This window comes from Pinus tabuliformis, chromosome 4_1 (assembly GCF_031772625.1).
Source record: "Pinus tabuliformis cultivar Carrire ecotype Pingquan chromosome 4_1, CPIR1, whole genome shotgun sequence".
Lineage (NCBI taxonomy): Eukaryota > Viridiplantae > Streptophyta > Pinopsida > Pinales > Pinaceae > Pinus > Pinus tabuliformis.
In genome coordinates, this window is record NC_142303.1 from 841,216,497 (window position 1) to 841,234,749 (window position 18,253).

The following is an 18,253-nucleotide window of genomic DNA, read 5'->3' on the forward strand; positions in this document are numbered from 1 at the left end:
GTGCTCATTGCAGTTAAGTACCCTTGGTACCTATTCGGCTTCTTTCTTTCACGAAATGTCCCCCTTGGTGCAACATGTCTCTCTTCATCTTCGAGAGTCTCCCTAAGCCATGGGGGTCTCCTTTTTGAGGGCTCATGAGGGGGTGGATCAATGGGATCCATTGGTCCTTTAACATCGAGCATTGAATCATCTTGTGGTTCTCCCTGCTTCCCTGAATATGCTTCTTTGTCCTTCCTTGGAAGAGGAAGGTTACTAATCTTCCCAACGGAAACATCCTCATCGAAGGTGACAACATGACTTATCTCCTTTTCTCTTTGACCAGGCACATAGATTCTATATGCCTTAGAAGTTTCACTGTAGCCCACAAATGTTCCTTTGTTTCGGGACAAGAAAATATACGAGGCTACCAAAAATTCTAAAGTGAGAAACCTCAGGTTTCTTACCAGTGAAAACTTCTTCAGGAGTTTTGGAGTCCAACGCTTGATGAGGGCATCTATTTTGAACACGCACGACGATGTTTGCAGCTTTGGACCATAAGAGCTTCAAAAGGCTTTGATCATGAAGCATGGCACAAGTGGCTTCTACGATAGAACAATTCTTCCTTTCAGCAACAACATTTTGCTCAGAAGTATATGCGGTAGTAGTCTCCCTCTTAATGCCAACTTCTCTACAATAGTCTTTGAACTCATTTGATTCGTATTCGGTTCCATTATCGATCCTCAATATTTTGATCTTCTTCCTGGTTTGATTTTCGACCAAAGCTTTGAAAGAACAGAACCATGAGAATACTTCGTCCTTCCTCTTCAAGAAATATGTCCAAGTCTTGCGAGAGAAGTCATCCATAAAGATAACATAATATAAATATCCTCGCAATGAGTTCACGGGCATTGCACCAGATAGATCAGAATGAATCAATTGCAATATGTCAATAGTATTGCTATCACTGGAGGGGAATGGTCCCCTTGTATGCTTTCCTTCGGCACACCCCTGACAAACACCTTCATGTTCTACTTTAAATTCGGGCATCCCTGTCACCATCTTCCTCACATCAGGTAGAGCCTTATAATGTAGGTGAGCAAACCTTTGGTGCCATTATTCGGATTGAAGTGATGTGTCGCATGACATAGCTCCCAGTGGGCTTCCTCCAACTGGATATACGCTATCAACACTGAAGCCAAGTGTAAATGCATCTTTGAAATTTTTATTCCACACACGTACCTTTCCATTGATGAACACCACCTTGAATCCTTTGTCCTCCATTGCCGAGATAGATACCAGGTTCTTCTTTAGATCGGGTACATATAGTACTTCTTGTAGATGAATGGTGTTACCTTGATTCAATTGAAGAGTAACATTCCCAACTCCCTTCACGGGATAGGTGGCATTGTCTCCAAGGATAATTTCCAAATTTGTATCATTTTCAATTAGATTTGAAAGAGCTTCCTTATACCCAGTGAAGTGCCTTGAGGCACCACTATCAATCAACCAATTTCCCAAAGTGTCTGGAGGAGATGCAGTGGAGAGGGCAGATATAAGATAAAATTCTTTTTGCTTGTTATCAACAACATTAGATTCATCATACCTGGTGTTCCTTGATCTCTTGGGAGGGCGACCATTTCCTTGATGAGGAGCAGGAGCATTCCTTTTTCCTCGGTTGTTGAATATGCCATTCCTTTGATTGTTGTTGCCCCTGAAATTGTTGTTGTTGTGGTTGTCATCATCATGAGGTGTATCCCTTCTATTAGGACACTCCCTAGCATAGTGGCCAAACTTGTTGCAAATGAAGCATCTTCCCTTCCTTCCATTTTTGAAACCCGACCTTCCTTGACATTGCTTGTTTGAACCTGCATTGTTCTTCTTTTTAGCATGAGCGGAGAATGCAGTAGGATCATTCCTATTTGAAGGCATATCTAGTTCCATCATCCTTGTTTCTTCTTGAGAACATCTAGTCAGGAATTCTTCAAAACTTGGAATCCTGTCTATGTTAAGAATAGTAGTGTTGAACACGTGCTATTCACGAGGGAGTCCCCCAAGGGCAATGAGATTAAGCTCCCTATCAGCAATATCTTCTCCAATCGAAAGAAGATCATTTCTGATCTCAGTAATCCTCATGAAGTAGGATTGAATATCTTCATTTATTCCCTTCTTTATATCCTTCAACTTGTTCTTGAGGAAAAGAACTTGGTTTGCATTGCTAGATTTGAACATGCCAACCAACCTGTCATATATCTCCTTTGATGTGTTCAACTTCAAATCAGAGATGTAAGCAACTAAAAGCTTATGAATAGAATCCCTGATGATCTTCTTGTCTTTGACTTCACAATTCTTGTACTTTGCCTTAGCAACAGCTGGTGCATTTGAAGGAGGTTCCGAAATCTTTCACTGCACATAATCCATAACATCTTGCTCTTCTAAAGTCAAATCAAGAGACATCTTCCATGCATGATAATCAGACTTATCATGAAGCTTTTCATCAGACTTTAAGTAGGATGTGGAGGCCATTGAATCTTGTCCTTGATTAGTGATTGTTCTTGTCACTCTTGCTTGGGCTTTGTCTTCACCTCAGCTCTAATCCCATGTTAATTTTAGATAACAATGGTATGTTCTATGCTTAGAGAAATTTTACTACAATTTCTTTATTAGCCGAGTATCAATATCTAATTTACAATCACATCATCATAATAGTAAAATGTAGATAGAACATAAAGAATAACAGTAGAAGACTAGCCAAAGCAAGAGCACACAAGATATGGCACCAGCCAGGGACAAACCCCAGTGTGGGGAAACCCTTGATCAATTCTTCTTATAATTGTTCAAAAGTTCAGCAGAGAGAGAGAGAGTACAATGTATAATATTCACTTGTCCAATTACAGTGAAAATCTGATCAATCAAACAATAGAAACAAAAGGCCCTAACCAGAAAGTCAATGCTAGTCAACATGGCAGAATTCTTCCTCAATTGCGCTCGGTCAATCCAAATTAACTTCAGCCTCCAATAACAAGTCTAATCAGCAAAAAAACAGTGCGAAAATGTCCAGTCAAACCTGGTCAACAAAGGTCAATGTTGTAGCTAGCCCGAGCACAGTCAACTCTGGTCTAGAAGGAGTCAAAGTTGCCTCGGATTTCGTGCCTAGAACTGCTGCCTGCTCAAACAAAATTCCTTCACCCAAAACCGCACCTCAAACAGGCCAATTCTTGGTCAACGCAATCAAAAACATCCTTTGCAATTTTGGTCAACTCTGGTCAATGACTGGAACAAAAAACCCTTCCTTTTCCTCGCATGTGTGGAGAACAACGTTTGAATTTCGTTACCCAATCAATGAAGGAGAGAGAAGATGTGTGTGTGTCCAAATAAGGAGGAGGCACCATGTATTTATATGCAAATGTTGAGGATGAATAGACGTGACTATTGGGCTTTTGAGCCTATATGAGTTTGCTGGGCGACTTTGACAATTTGCCCATAATCAAAATAAATTCATAATTCCATTTGTACATGTCAGAATGGGATGATCTTTTAGATCAATCCTACACCTCTCGGAGAGAGGAATCCTATAAAAGTATGAGCTGCCTCATATGAGCTGTCCAATGTGAAGTTTGGCCCTAGTTGCCAAATTTAACATTTAGCTTCTTGGATGCCTTTTTCTTTCAGCCAAAGATATGCTTGCTCATCTATAAGGGCAATTCTGAAGGCTTACTTTTCCAAGGTAGATATTGAAATAAGGTTCTTCTTCATGTCTGATACATGTAAAACATCCTTAAGATGCAAAATAGATCTTGAATCTAGTTGTAAGGATATGGACCCAACTCCAATAATCTCATGATTGGAGTCATCTCCTAATTCCACCTGAACACCAAATGATTTATTCTTGTAGTTTGTATGGATCTCTTTGTAACCTATCATGTGGATGGAGGCACCACTATCAATTAGCCACGTGTCTCGCTTGGAAGACACGAAACGAGAGAGAGCCGAAATCCCCGAGTTTTCCTTCTGCCTTCACTTTGTTGTTCATGGAAAGAACTCCTAGTTCTTCTTCTTCAACTGTAGAAGGATATTGTTTGCCTTTGTTTTAATTACCTCTCTTCCTAAACCTGCAACCTTTGGCCATGTGTCCCAATTTGTTGCAATTATAACATTTAATCTTTGAAATATCAAAGTGTTTACCTTTATAGGGCACTTTACCTTTATCCTTTTGATCATTCTTGGGAGTGGAAGTCCCTTGGAAGGATGGTCTCCTTCCTCTGTTCCTTGTTCTGTTGGCAAGTGCATGACCCTCTTCCTTGGAGGTTCCTTCTCTGATCATTACTTTGCTTTCTTCTTCGACACAATCATGCCAAAGTCTCTCAAATGTAGGCTTTTCAACTCTTCCACTTATGCTTGAAAGGAAAGTTCCCTAAGAAGGAGGAAGGCCATCATAAATGGCCTGCACCAAATCATCATCTTCCACTATGACTCCAGCTACTATAAGTTGATCTCGTATTTGCTTAATCTTTGAGCAGAAATCTGCAACAATCTTTCCCTATTCTAGCTTTAGGAAATTTACTTGTTGTAGAATTCTCATACAAGCTGGAAGGTGATTCTATGTATTGTTTTGGAGTCATTGCAGCTGTCATTACCCCCAGGACATTATCCTTCACAAAATCAAATATAATTCTACTTGCTTTTCCCTGCTTTCTATCAAAAGTAGCATCCCCAACAATGGAGGTAGGGTGCCCTGGTTCAAAATTGATAAAGTGGAGCAATTCTTGCTCTTGAAGGATGTTAGTGATCCTCATCTTCCAAACATGGAAGTTGGAGGACCCTTCCAATCGGTCTTCCTTTTGAACAATAGTGGAGGAGGAAGCCATAACTCAGCCTGCAAATAAACCTTGTGTAGATCTGCAAAAATAAGCCTCTGATCTATGTGGAGTTTGAATGCTGCAAGTCAGAGCTCTACACACCTTGCTCATATACAATGCTAATTTTTGAATGTAGATATGAATGTGAGTACTTTAATTTTTTTTTCAAGCTTTAGATTTGAATATCAACATGCATAAGTAACTAAAATATAACGTAAAAGTACTCAAATACATACACAAGATTTATCCTGGGGAAACCCGATAAGGGAGAAAACCCCAACAAAGGCCTTCTTACTTTATTGCTCTTAAACAAATTTGCAGGTACAAAACCTTTCTTGAGGGTGCTATAGTACAGTTCGCTAGGAGGGAGGACAACTGGAGACAAATGAAGCCTTGACTGACTTGAAACTTCTTGCATGTAGGTGCTAATGATTTAGATCAACCTGCCTTGAGCCAAAGATGTCAGATCTGAAGCAACCCGAACTAGATCTAAGCTTGTACGAAGCGAATTTGAAGATTACTTGGGCACACTGCAGAAAGATAGACCAAATCTGGGTGAAATGACTGCTGAACTTTGAATGGTTATATCTAATAGCTGAGAACATGAAACCCTTGACGCTCAAGAGGGATAGGTGTGCCTTGGAGAGTATATACAAGTTCCACTTAGCGCTCACCAAGATATGGAGCAGAAACCTTGTAAGTCAAACCCTTTTCCACACGTAATTGGTATGCCTTGTCATTTGGTAATTGAGTATTATAATTTGCTTATCATGGACACTTCTGGGCATGGATTAATGGGGTTTTCGGTGGAAAGAATGGGCTAGGTTTGTGCTCTTGTCTCCTAGACCCCTTTTGGATATTAACCTTGGATTCTCGTCCCATGGGATCTCTTTTATTGACTATTTGGCTTTAAGGATGGTGCTTCATGGGAAACCTTGATCATGGTTGTGTGGTCTCGCTCCCTCATCCACATATATTGCCCCCTTCCCATTCATTATAATCACATTCGTCATTTCTCCCACCTGGGTCCACATTCCTCCACTGGGTCCACATAGGGTTGGCTTTCCCCTTCCCCTTGTCCACACTGTGGGTCAGCCCTGGAATGATGCCCCGAAGGTTGATGCAACGAAAAAGAATAGTAAAAGTATAATTGGCCACATTCAACAGGAAATGTACCACAAAATGCAAAAGATAACTGGGATAAACAAATTTAGCACGTGGGCAAAAGCCAATACATGAGCTCTACCCCATCATCATGGCCATCACCCTGGTTCCTACAAGCTCTACGAGCCTCCTTCATCATATAGGAACCCATGATTGTCCCAACCCTTGGTGGGCAATGAACCACCCTACCTTAAAAGGGGGTATCCACTGCTATATCTCACACATCATGCTCTTACCCCTTGAGCCTCGAGCAGTTAATTAAAGAAAAATCATAAAAGGCAAAAAACATATAAATAAGGGTGGAAAAATCAAGGTTGGGGCACCTCATGTACCACGATTGCTCCCTCCTATACATTATATAGCCAAGTGTGGGCTACCCCTTTACTAGCTACCCTTGTATGCTTACATGTGGCCTAGTGCTGCCCCTTTTCATTCCATACTCCATTCATCCCTCTACCACATGCCACCACCCTTTGAAGGATGTACGATGGACATATTATCCCCTTTTGAAATAGAAACCACTTAATAGGATACTTGGTTAACCCCATTAGGAGCTTGGAGACGTTAGCACATGCCAAAGCCCATTATGGAAGGGCATGCCATTATGAAGTCGCCACCTGTTGTCCATGGTTTGTAAGCTCTTTTACTTGATTTCCTTGATGACTTATTGTATTGGAGGGCTAGGGGATGCCTTGGATCTTATGTAGGACTACAAGTGGTCTCCATCTTGGGTTTGGTCTCCATATACGGGGTCCTAACTCTCCAGAGGGCTACATTGGCACATGTAGGGTGTGTGTTGTGAGCCATGGGTCTCCACAACAATAGACAACATTCCATGGATCCTAGATATGTTCAAAGATTGCCCGAGATTCACTTATTGGATGAGGAAGATGCACCTGGTTCACCTTTGCCCAGCCAGCCCCACAGTTGTACCATGCACTTAGCAGATGGCCTAAGACTTGTATGCTGATGTGGCATTACTTACACCATCATTCAAGCCCTTACAGATGTTCTACAACATTTTCGACTTACTTGGAGATCTATGAGGTCACTTGTGTGCCCTCACAACCATTAGGAGCACCACAAGTTTATTATGTGGAGAACAAGGGGCCAACCCCTTGTCCATTTCTTTCGGAAGTCCAATTCATCATTTTGGCACTTATGGGCTTCATCAGGTCTCTTAGAGAGCTCAACGACATTCATTATTGATTATTCATCCTCTTGGGAGGCTTGTTATTTTGTTTATGAGCTAGTTTGGTGGGCTTGTCACCAATAGATAGTTATTTGCACATTACTTTAGTTGATGGGCTAATGTAGGCTCAAATTAGGTAATTCGAACTCCTAATGTGTGTATAAATAGGAGAGACATGAATTCATTTTGATCATCACTTTGGGTTGGATCATATTTCTCTCTTGAGAATTTCACATTTATTTCTTGGAGGATGAATTGGAGCATAGATGAATTTTGACATTTGGATTGGACTTTCTTATCTTGGAGCTTCTTGTTTTACTTTGTCATATGCATTGGAATGGGATTTTCGCTATAATAGGGCTAATTGCTGCATTGCATAATTGCAAAATTGTGGAATTATTGTTTCTATATAACATCTCTCAAATTTCAATGTATGGGCCATGTATGTTGAATGAAATTTCCTAGGGATAATTCTACCATTGAATTTATCTTGATCAGCCATCTCTTTTTGCAAAGCGAAATATACAACTTTAAGGTCACTTCTTCTCCCCCTAAAGGCCAAGCGAAGTAGTCCTTGAGGCCTTCTTGATCGAGAAACAAAGTCCTCTCTCATTATTCTCGTAGACTCCATTCTCCCCAAGGGATTAGGCACTGGTCTACCAATAGGTGGTCACTCAAAGAACCATTTTTCTTCACCTTTCCCCTTCTCTTCTAGGTCTAACCAAGTTGGGTCACCTAGGGCATCATTTTCCCGACAATTAGCCTAGAAAAAGTTCAATCTCCTAGCCTCTACTGTGCTGGTGTGTCCTCAAGGTCTCCTCCAAATTTGAAGAAATTCAGATGATGGGATTGTGAGATATCTTGGGCCCTAGCTCTGAGATCAAGCTTTACCTTTGTGTTCCTTAGGCTAGTAACTCATAGGATCAATTTGACACCTTTAAGTGGAAATTATTGTTTTGATCCTTTCCCCCTCATTATCTGGGTTAAGATCATCATTGGTTGCTAAACACCCTCTCCTTAACCTAGGCTGGGTCCACTTGGTTCTTTGTGGTCCCATACCTTTGAAAAGTCAATTCTTTAGGAACCACTTGGGAAACCAAGTTCAAGAAGGATTTTAGGGATTTGAAAACTCATTTACAAGTCATATCCCCTCGACCTAGCCCTTAAGTCCTCACCTCCTCCTAGAAAGCTTTGTACCTTGCTTAAAGAGAAAGCAAGCTCCATTCTTAACCTCCTTCTAAGAAAAGGATTATTAAGGTCACTTCACATCCATTTGTTGATTCATCCTTCACAAGTGACTTTCCATATACTGGGTCTCCTCCTATTGATGAAAGTCCGTAACAAGTACGGAGTCTGCGCTGAGATGACAGTGGGCTAAGTCTCCATTGTTGCTCTTGATCTAGTTGCTATCCCTTTAGGAGTCCCTTTAAGGGCGCCTACTAGTTTGAGTGGTAACAAGTTTGACCATATATAGTGGACTGAAGTGGGCTACAATTGTGCCCTAACTAGTGTTCAGACCTCAATAATTATGAACAATAGTCTTCATGATATGTTACTCCTTCTTTCTTGCTAGGTGTTGGATCCTAGTTTGGATCAGATTGGATGGTCCTGGTTTGGACAATTGTTTTGAGTGGTATTGGACATTTGTGCACTGTTGGAGGGTAGTGTGAAAGTGTTGAAATTTGAGCCCTAAGTGCAGAGCTTAGGATGGACTGTAAGGGATGCTAGGAGTGATAGTTTGGAGGAGCTCAAGGTTTGGCCAACCCGAAGAAAATTGATAGCCCGTGTTCATTATTTTAGAAGCGACATTCGATGATGATAGGTGGCAACGCTCTTTCCCTATGTTAGTCTTCATTGGAGCAATGCATGAAGGCTATATTGGGAAGACAAGTCCCTAAAGAACAGTGGGCAAAAGGCTCAAAGTGTTATTGCCTTGAAGGACAAAGGAGCAACTAGTGAGCGTGAAGACCCTGTGTTTTGGTGATAGATGGACTTATGATTTGCTAGAGGGAAGATTGGAGAGCTGAGTTTAGTGGCCTAAAGAAGTTGGTGCATCGATAGAGGCAGGTGTTGCAGAACAGAGGTGAAGGACCAACATTGTACATGATATGACAAAGACGTTGTGATTGTCGACTACATCAGCTAGATCGTCAGTGTATCTTGTATTTTGTATTCTTGTACTAGTGGATATTTGAGGGCCATTATCCTTGGTACAGGAGCCCTACACTGTTGTATTATTCAGTTGGATTAATATAATGAAGATTGGGTTATTATACAAAATTGTGTAAAAGGTTGTGTATATTTTGTGCTCTAGTAGATTTATTAGTGCAGATTGTTTTGTTGTGCCAAGTAGACTTGTTGTGATACTTGGTTTGGTAGCGTCAATGATTTAAGATTCTATTCGAGACACCAATATCGTGGAAAAACAACACCCTTGGCTTCTTAAATCAACTCCTCTCCTACACCTGTGCAGGCTCTGCCTGGAAAACCTCACGCACTGCCATGAATGATTAGATTCAATCCACGAGAATGGCCCAACATCAACCTTGTAATATGTCACCAAAACTTTGGCACCAAAATAGAAATTTTTCTTGCAATTAGATGTCTCATCCAACTCATTGTAGCTGGCCCAAATTATCTTACACAAATTGCCGCTGTGCCGAGGAAGTGCGCACAACTGGAAGTTCTACTACAAATGTAGCTCTATAGAAGCCTAGAAATGGACTCCCCAAATTCGCAACTAGGGAGACACTCAAAGTTGTCCAAAGATGGTGTGGAATTTCGCCTGAAATGCCTGTGCTCAACAAAACTCAACTCCTGTGCTAAACATCTCCAAGAGGTCGAATTTTTGAAATACGACAATCAAAAGTTGAACTCCAATGCTTCCTTGCTGCCTTCTATAGTCATGGCTCCTTCTGTGTCCTTGATGGTACCCACAACCCACCAATTCGTCCCTGTTTCCTAGAGGTTCGAATTGCCTCCTTTGGTGGCCCCCACATTCCATTAAAAGTTTGTTTTTTCCCTTTTGGTGTTTAGTGCCTCCTTTTTCTAGAGCGTGGTACTCATCTACCCACTTTTCCTAAGTCAAAAAGGTCCAAAATTGTCTCCAACGCCAAAGTCACAAAATTGTGCTACTCATCATCAATTTATGCACTTGGCAATATCATATATATATAGGGAACTAGTGGGTAGTGTTGCTGCACAAACTAGCAGACCTAGTATATGGGCTAGAGCTAGAGGGCACAACAATAATTTGGGACAAAGGCCCACTGTCAACATAGCCTATGTCCCCTTCTCTTCTTAGATTTTTACTGATGGGAGGAGTCCCAGTAACCCTCACCTTTGATCAATGTCCCTATACTAGGCTTTGAAGTGAGGCAAGGATGGCTCATTCGGTGGAAAGGCTCAATTGAGGTGTGAGCTTTGGGAGAAGCTAGAATGAAAATTTACAAAAAGCCCCTTAAGAGAGAGACTATCCTAGACCTAGGTTTGAGGTATGTGATAGAATAGGAGTTCATCCAAGGTCAATGCAATGAAGAGAAAATGTTTTGAATGATATGCTTCCAAGTTACAAACCTTCAAGAAATTCCCAAGTCAAAGGCAAATTCAAATACCAATGTTGCTAGAGTAGATACCAACGCAAAAGCCTATTCAAACGATTTTGCAAGAGCTTCAAATGCTTGAAATTAGGAAAGGAGCTAGAGGAAATACCAACACAAAAGCCTGTTCAAACAATTTTGCAAGAGCTTCCTCCTAATGAATTTCACGCTAAGCCCTAGAGAGGCTACCTATCATTAAAGGGACGAGGAAAAAGGAGAGATAAGAAGGTGAAGGAAAAGAGATTTTTTAATGAGAAGGTGATCACCAAGGATTTCTAGACTAGTGCCTGCCTATTTGGAAACATGGAGTCAAGGCTTACTTTGATTTGATGATTTTTGCTCTATCAAGTAGACCTATGCAGCTTCGCTAGCCCTAACAGAGGTAGCAACACAACTACAAGAGAATTTTATACTTCGATGACAATGTTTAATGGAATTTCAAGGATGCAATACACAAGATTGACCTCTAGGAACATTCTTTCATCATTGCCTATGAGTAATGCATGCAATTCTTCCAACAATTTTAATGTTCTCACAAATTCGCATTGAATTAGGGCACATTAAACATCATGAAATGAAATTCCATACATTAGACATTAAACAAGGTAAAATATAGCATCAAAGAGCACTTACAAGACAATGAGAGTATATCCATCCATCAACATTGCAAAAGGAAGCTCCAAGAAAAGAGCAAAAATTTTCAAAATGTCAAAGTGCATCCCAACATCCAAATTTTGTCTAAAATTGCGGGTCCGAATTCTTTTACAAGAAAAATCCAAATCCAAGTGATGATGAGATACAAATGATGCTCATCTTTTATTTATATGTATTATGAGCCATAAGGAGTTTGATTTAGTCTAATTAGCCTAATGAGCCCCTAATATTTATCTAATGTGCAATATCACAACTCTATTGGTGACAAGCCCACCAAATAGCGCAAAAGTGCTCAACAAGCCTTCCTAATGAGGTCGAAATGATAGAATAATGGTGGCTGTTGGAAGGCCTAGATAAGTCCTGCCTGTGTCAAGATGAAGAGGAGGACTCTCAAAATGATGTCCAAGGGTGTGCGACTTGGTTTTTGAGCAAAACATCTATGGTGCTTCCAAGTGGTTGTGGGGCATTATGAATGGTCTCATAGGTCTCCAACTGAATTGAACAAGTCCATGGTCCATCAGCAAGGGCTAGAATGATGATACAAGCCCTCCTGTGTCTCACTGGATGAGACAAAACACCATTTGGGTTGTGGATCAACTACCAAGTGTTTGGTGCAAGTGTGTGGCCGAGTGGGCACTGTGGTCTAATTGCATCATCATCTCTGTATAGCTGGGGCACGAGCAAGTAATATGTGGCGCTGAAGAATCCCATGGCATAGTAATCAATGCTTTGTAATGGTGGAGGCTCATGGCTCTCAACGCTCACTCTACAAATGTCATTATGGCCCTCTGAAGGGCTTGGATCCTGTATAGGGAGACCAAGTCCAAATGGGGACCCACTTGTAATCCTGTATAATATCCAATGCATCTCCTCGCCTTGCAGTACAACAATTCATTAGTGCAATTAAGTAAATAAACTTGCAAACCAGGGGCAAAAGTGGACACTTCATAGTGGCATGCCCTTGCAAATGGGCTTTAGAAGGTACATGTGTTTCCTTGCTCAAGAAGAGAGGTTAATAATAGATACTATTAGGTGGTTTCAACTTCTAAGGGAGTGACACGTCCATGGTACATCCGTTAAATGGCAAGTGTCATGAGAAATGATGGTGGAGCGGAGTGGGGAAACAAGGAAGGCTCTAAGCCACATGCCATGGTACAAGGGTAGCTATAATGAAGGGAGCCCACACATTGGGTGTATAGACATAGAAGGGAGTAATTGTGGTACATGAGTTACCCTTCTTCATATGCCTTTTGCCTTTTATCGATTTTATTTCTTTTAACTACACGGGGCTCCAGCGAATGAGAGCATGATGTATGTGATAAAGCAGTTAATTGCCCCCTTAAGGTTGGGTAGTTTATCGCCCACTAGGGGTTGAGAAAATCATGGGTTCCTTAATGATCTATGTTGCCAGGAAACGTGGGTGCGGGGATGGGGACGGGGGCGGGGAGGGGGACGGGGACGACATTTTTGGAAACAGGGTGCGTGGGTTCGTCGGGTAATATAATAATATTAAATTTTATTATTTTAATAATTAAATTTTATAAATTATAAATTTATAATTAATAATATATATGAAATTTGAATTTGTATATTTTTTCAACTTTAAACAAGAAAACTTTAATGATAATCATTTAAACATGCACATCATTGAACATTCATCATTGACATTGAAATTTCAAAATTTATCACCAAAAAACTGTTCTTTTGAATCTTTTTCGTGTAACCATGACACTGTGACAACTATGTGAGAGAGCTCAAGGCTACTACTAAAACTGAAAATTCAAAATACATACTAGGATAAATGCTAGACTCAACTATTTTGGTGAAACTTGGGACAGATTTTGTCACACACAGGCTTTAAAATAACTATGCAACTTAGGTTCATTTGCAAGGATGCCTATCAATGAATCAGGCTGTGGTCGTACAGACCCTTCCTCCTACACAGCCAAGGAGTGTTAGCATTTCTACCTCCTGCTCTAATTTGAAGACAGCTTCTCTCCTTATTGAAATTGCTCATTCTGGCTGGAGCTTGAGCTTGTAACTTTGCTTTGAATGTTTAGTCTCTCCCATATAAAAACACAATTTTTTCATAGGAGATTCTTCTCAACCTGATAGTGGTCTAGAATTTGCTTGATGTATAATCATCCACCTGCCCCATGCATGGTGTGCTCTGTGGTAAAGCAATCCCAAAAGCAGTGGCAGCCTTACCCTTCCACAAAACACGCTTATTAGTCTTTGTTTCCCAATAAAATGCACAACAGCCATTTGATGGCTTGAGGGATAGTTTGTCTTTGAGTGCAAAGCTCTGCCTGAATATTAATTATCTAAACATAAAACATCTTCGCAGTTTTTAGAGATTACTTGGTGTACAAGTCTGTAGAGACCATATATGATTTAGGCATATTTTCCTAGTTTTAATCTTAACATGATGTTATCAGAATGCTGTGAGAAATTGGCAGATTTTGATACTTAATTTAGCCATTGTCCAAAATAGCCCTTCGCCATTTAACAACATCAGCTGATTACAACTTATGGCTGGTCTCAATCCTACTTTCTTTTTGACCGAAAATGTCTGAACCTGTATGTGTGCATTTACAGTTTATAATTTGATGGTTATTTGGCTCGGGAATGAATGTTTCATTCCAAATTGATTTACAAGAATTCTTAAAAAACAAGACTTGTAAAAAACTTAAAAAACCGGGTGCGGGTACCCGTGCAACACAAATTTTGATGGTAAGGACCGTAGAAGAATGTTTCATTCCAAATTGATTTACAAGAACTGATTTAGGGTTTTTTAGGTTTTGTTATAAGTTTTACCTTTGTTATAAGTTTTTTTTTAAATTTCAATAAAAGGAAATTATTTGAAAATTAAATTTTTAATATAGTTTTTTTATGAAGAACCCAAAGAACCCGAAGAACCCAACCCGAAGAACCCGAAGTACCTGAAGAACCCAAGAACCCAAGCACCCGAAGAACCCAAGCACCTAAGAACCCGTTAAAGGAAAAGAACCCAATTTTTTTTTTGAAGTTCTTCTGGGTTCGTTTGGGAAGAACCCGTACCCGAATCTGGTACTTGGGTGCGGGAACCCAGGACGGGTTCAGAGAACCCCACCCCCGGGTGCGGGTACCCATGCAACACAGTTAATGATGTAGGGGGCTCATAAGGGCCCTAGGAACTTGGGTGATGGCCATAATGATAAGGGGTAGAGCTCGTGTTTGGCTTTTTCCCACGTGCTAAATTTGTATGTTCTGGTTATCTTTTGCATTTTATGGTACATTTCCTTTTGCAAGTGGCTTGATAATGCTTTTACCTTTCTTTTTAGTTGCATCAACCTCCGGGGCATGTTTCCAGGCTTGACCCAAAGTGTCAACAAGGGGAGAGGGAAGCTAACTCCTTGTGAACCCAATGGACAAATGTGGGCCCGAATGGGAAAAATGTGAAAGGGGGTTATAATGAGTGGAGGGGAGTGAGATATATGGTGTTGGGAAGCAGGACCATGCAAACAAAATCGAGGTTTCCCACATAGTACCACTCCTAAAGCTAGTAGCCAATAGAGGAGATTCCACGGGACTAGGATGCAAGATTAACCATTAGGTTGGGATAAGGGAACAAGAGTACAATCCAAGCCCATTCTTTGCACCGAATCCACCCACCAATCCATGGCCAAATGTCTGCATAGAATGCAAGCAAAAACACCCAATTATATAATGAAAAGCCATACCTTCGGGATCAGAAGACCCACCTTCAAACATACAATCAGAATAGATGGGTGAGGGCACATAATGGTTGGCTCAGGTGGCGGAGAATGGTGGCACATCGAGTTATTTGGTGGCTGCAAAGGGCTATTGGCTGTCGGCTGAAGATAAATCTAGGAGAAAAAAATTCTCCAATAGGGGTCACTCACTGGTGGTGGGTAACAGGTAGTTTGATGTATCTTACAACCACTAGACATGGGTGAAGTGAGTGTTGAGATGTGTGGAAGGGACACTTGATTTTGGCATTTTGTACCGCAAAAGCAAACACCTTAGGATATGTGCGTATATAGATTTAGATTTGGCAAGTTCTGTTGATGAAAAAATAGCCACCTCTGGATACGATTTCATCCTTGGCATGCTTGCAGTCACATGGACTAGCAAGAATCAACATGCAATAGATATGCTTTCAGATATGCATATGCAAAAAATAAAGCCAACACCCGTATTATGTGGCAACCAAGCGGTGCTGAAACTTGCCAAGAATCTAGTCTTCCATGGGTGTACCAAACATGTTGATGTATATTGCCAATTCATCAAATAGATTGTAGAAGATCGATCTATCGAGCTACAATATTGTTCTATAGAGGATCAAACTGTAGACATTTTTACAGGCTTAGGGTCTTGAAAAATGTATAAAATTCCAAATTAAGCTTGGTGTAGTTAGTAGATTGACCATTAAGTGAGGTAACTAAAGTAATTTTTTGTTTAATAATGGTCAATTAGGTACTAGACTTGGGCATTATTGAAGTCAATTGGACTTTAGTTTATTTTATGTTTTCTATGTCTTATTTCACTTTTGTGTCCCACATTTATAAAGTGGATTGACACGCTCCATTATAACCCATATAAGAAAGCATTCACTTTATCACTATTCACTCAATACAAAGAGCTCTTTTGAGTTTATTTGGTTTCTTTATGTTCTTAGTTTTCGTAATACAAAATTTGAAACACTGTTGAAACTTTTTGATGGAATTTTAGAGGCATTTCATATAAAGATCAATTTTTAGATGCAAATATACGTTTCTAACACTTGGTGTTGGCATTCCCCTGAAATAGATAGGAAATGTAGTACCATGTAGTAGTTGGTTGTTTCTACATGATGCCACAAAAATATCTCTCTTACAAATAATTGCATTAAAGACATGCTCTGGGTTTAAGCATGGATTAGAAAGTACCTGTTACCCATCAAAAGTGGTTAACCCATAAGAGAAAATCTTTTCGTTCATTTGGTAGCTATCCAATAGTAGCCCTATGATGGCCAATGGATAGCTTTACATCAAAGCTCTACACTTTTGCTTTGGTTAGTGCTCTCTCCCCCATCCGGCATGCTTCTTGGAAGAAGGTTGGTAGTCTATCAGAAGGTACATTAACCATTTTTATAATCATGTGCTTTCTTTTAATGTTTTGGGGCATACTAATATGGATCACAGGCGAAGCTGGATGTTTGTGCTCTTGATTGTACCATTATTCCCACACTACACATGGGAGGTTCCTTTACCCCCAGTCCAGTGTGACCTCTACTGAGGTCTTTCCTGTAGGAGTGACATCAATAAGGGACACGTGCCCCAAGTAATTCATACTTACCACATTCCATATTTTCTTTATTATCCACATCCATTGTTTGGTTTGATTGTCATTTGTCATTGGGATCAGCACCTTATATTGTCATCTTTGAGTTAGGGCCTAGAAATATGCCGTAAGAGGTCGATGCAGCAGAAAGAATGATAAAAGCATATGAAGCCACAACTAAAGAAAAGAAAAATGCAAAAGATGGTCGGGATATAGTAAGAACATGGGAAAAAGCCTAGCATGAGCTTTGCCCCCTTCATTAGCCATCACCTAGTTCCTCAACATTTCATGCTATTTCTACAAAAGAACTATCAAATGTCCCAACCCTTATGAGCAAGAGACTGTTATTTCTTGGCTGCTATATGATTTTGCATGCTGTAAACTTGCCTATCAAAAAAACCCTAGTTTATAGCAGTTCTTCTCTTGTTTATTGGAATTGGTGGAAGGCGATCTTCCTTGATTTTATCTCTTATCACGGCCATCAAAGCCTCACCAACACATTCCTCTACAACCATTAGGTCTCATATCATAATTGAGTCCTTGTTTGTTGAATACCTTGTCGGTGATTTTTTTAGGGAAGCCTCCTTCGTGTGAATAACTGCTAAATAGTTGGAGAGAGGCCACTGAGGTGACTGTGATTGTTGATCTCTTTGTTGCAATACGACCTAGGTCGCCTAGCGAGGCTTTGCACTAGGTCTGATAGATTTTGCAGTAACAGTACCTAAAAGGTAGGATGTTTATGTTTTCCAATTTTACACAGTGGGATGACCAAAGATGTTCTGCCATGCTATTTTGTGTGATGCTTCTCATCCATCAGAAAACTCATAGATGCATATCTCCACACTGTTGACTCTGGGATCATCACCTCTTACTTCCAGTCTCTTGATTGTTTCAGTCACACAAGGCATCATGAATGAATGTTGAAACACCAAAAAAAGGTCAACCGGGTAGTGTAGACATTAAGACACAACTAGTGGATGATAGGAATCTTTACATATTTCTTTTCAGCCTCGAGTGTTAAACTATTTGACACTAGACAACTTGGTTGGTTCTGTTCTTTTACTTTGATTTTATCTGAACCCTTGTTGATTTTCTTGCTTTGTGCTCTCTAGGGTTCGATGATATATGTTTAAGTATCCTCCTTGTACTCTATATCTTTTACAGATCTTATATGGCCACTAAGGGTCTCTAATATTTAAATTAAATTTGAAAAACATCGCAAGTTCTTTGAGTATAATGTTGTTTCCTATAACTTCATGGAAACAAAAAATGCAAAAGGATAAATTTATTTATTTTCTTCAGGGATTCCTGCCCAATGTCATACTTTCTTAACAGGGTATATTTAATGTTGTTCTTCATTTATTCTCAGCAAGGAGAGGCAAGGAAGGCTTTGGAGCTATTACAGAAACCAAATGTATCTCCTGAATTGCAGGTATAGATATGAGCGAGCCGAGATAAAATTTTAATTAGATTAAAAGATCAGC

General features: G+C 40.2%; 1 protein-coding gene across 5 annotated transcripts in view; it reads left to right on the top strand.

Annotated features, from left to right (window-relative positions):
• Positions 1–18,253, top strand: part of LOC149178836 (zinc ion binding protein) — a 496,683-nt gene that overhangs the window by 237,484 nt on the left and 240,946 nt on the right. For all 5 annotated transcript variants that reach the window (XM_089420459.1, XM_089420458.1, XM_089420457.1 and 2 more), the window contains one exon: positions 18,139–18,201. In XM_089420459.1, coding sequence (XP_089276585.1) covers positions 18,139–18,201 — 63 coding nt within the window. The remainder of the gene's footprint in view (positions 1–18,138; positions 18,202–18,253) is intronic.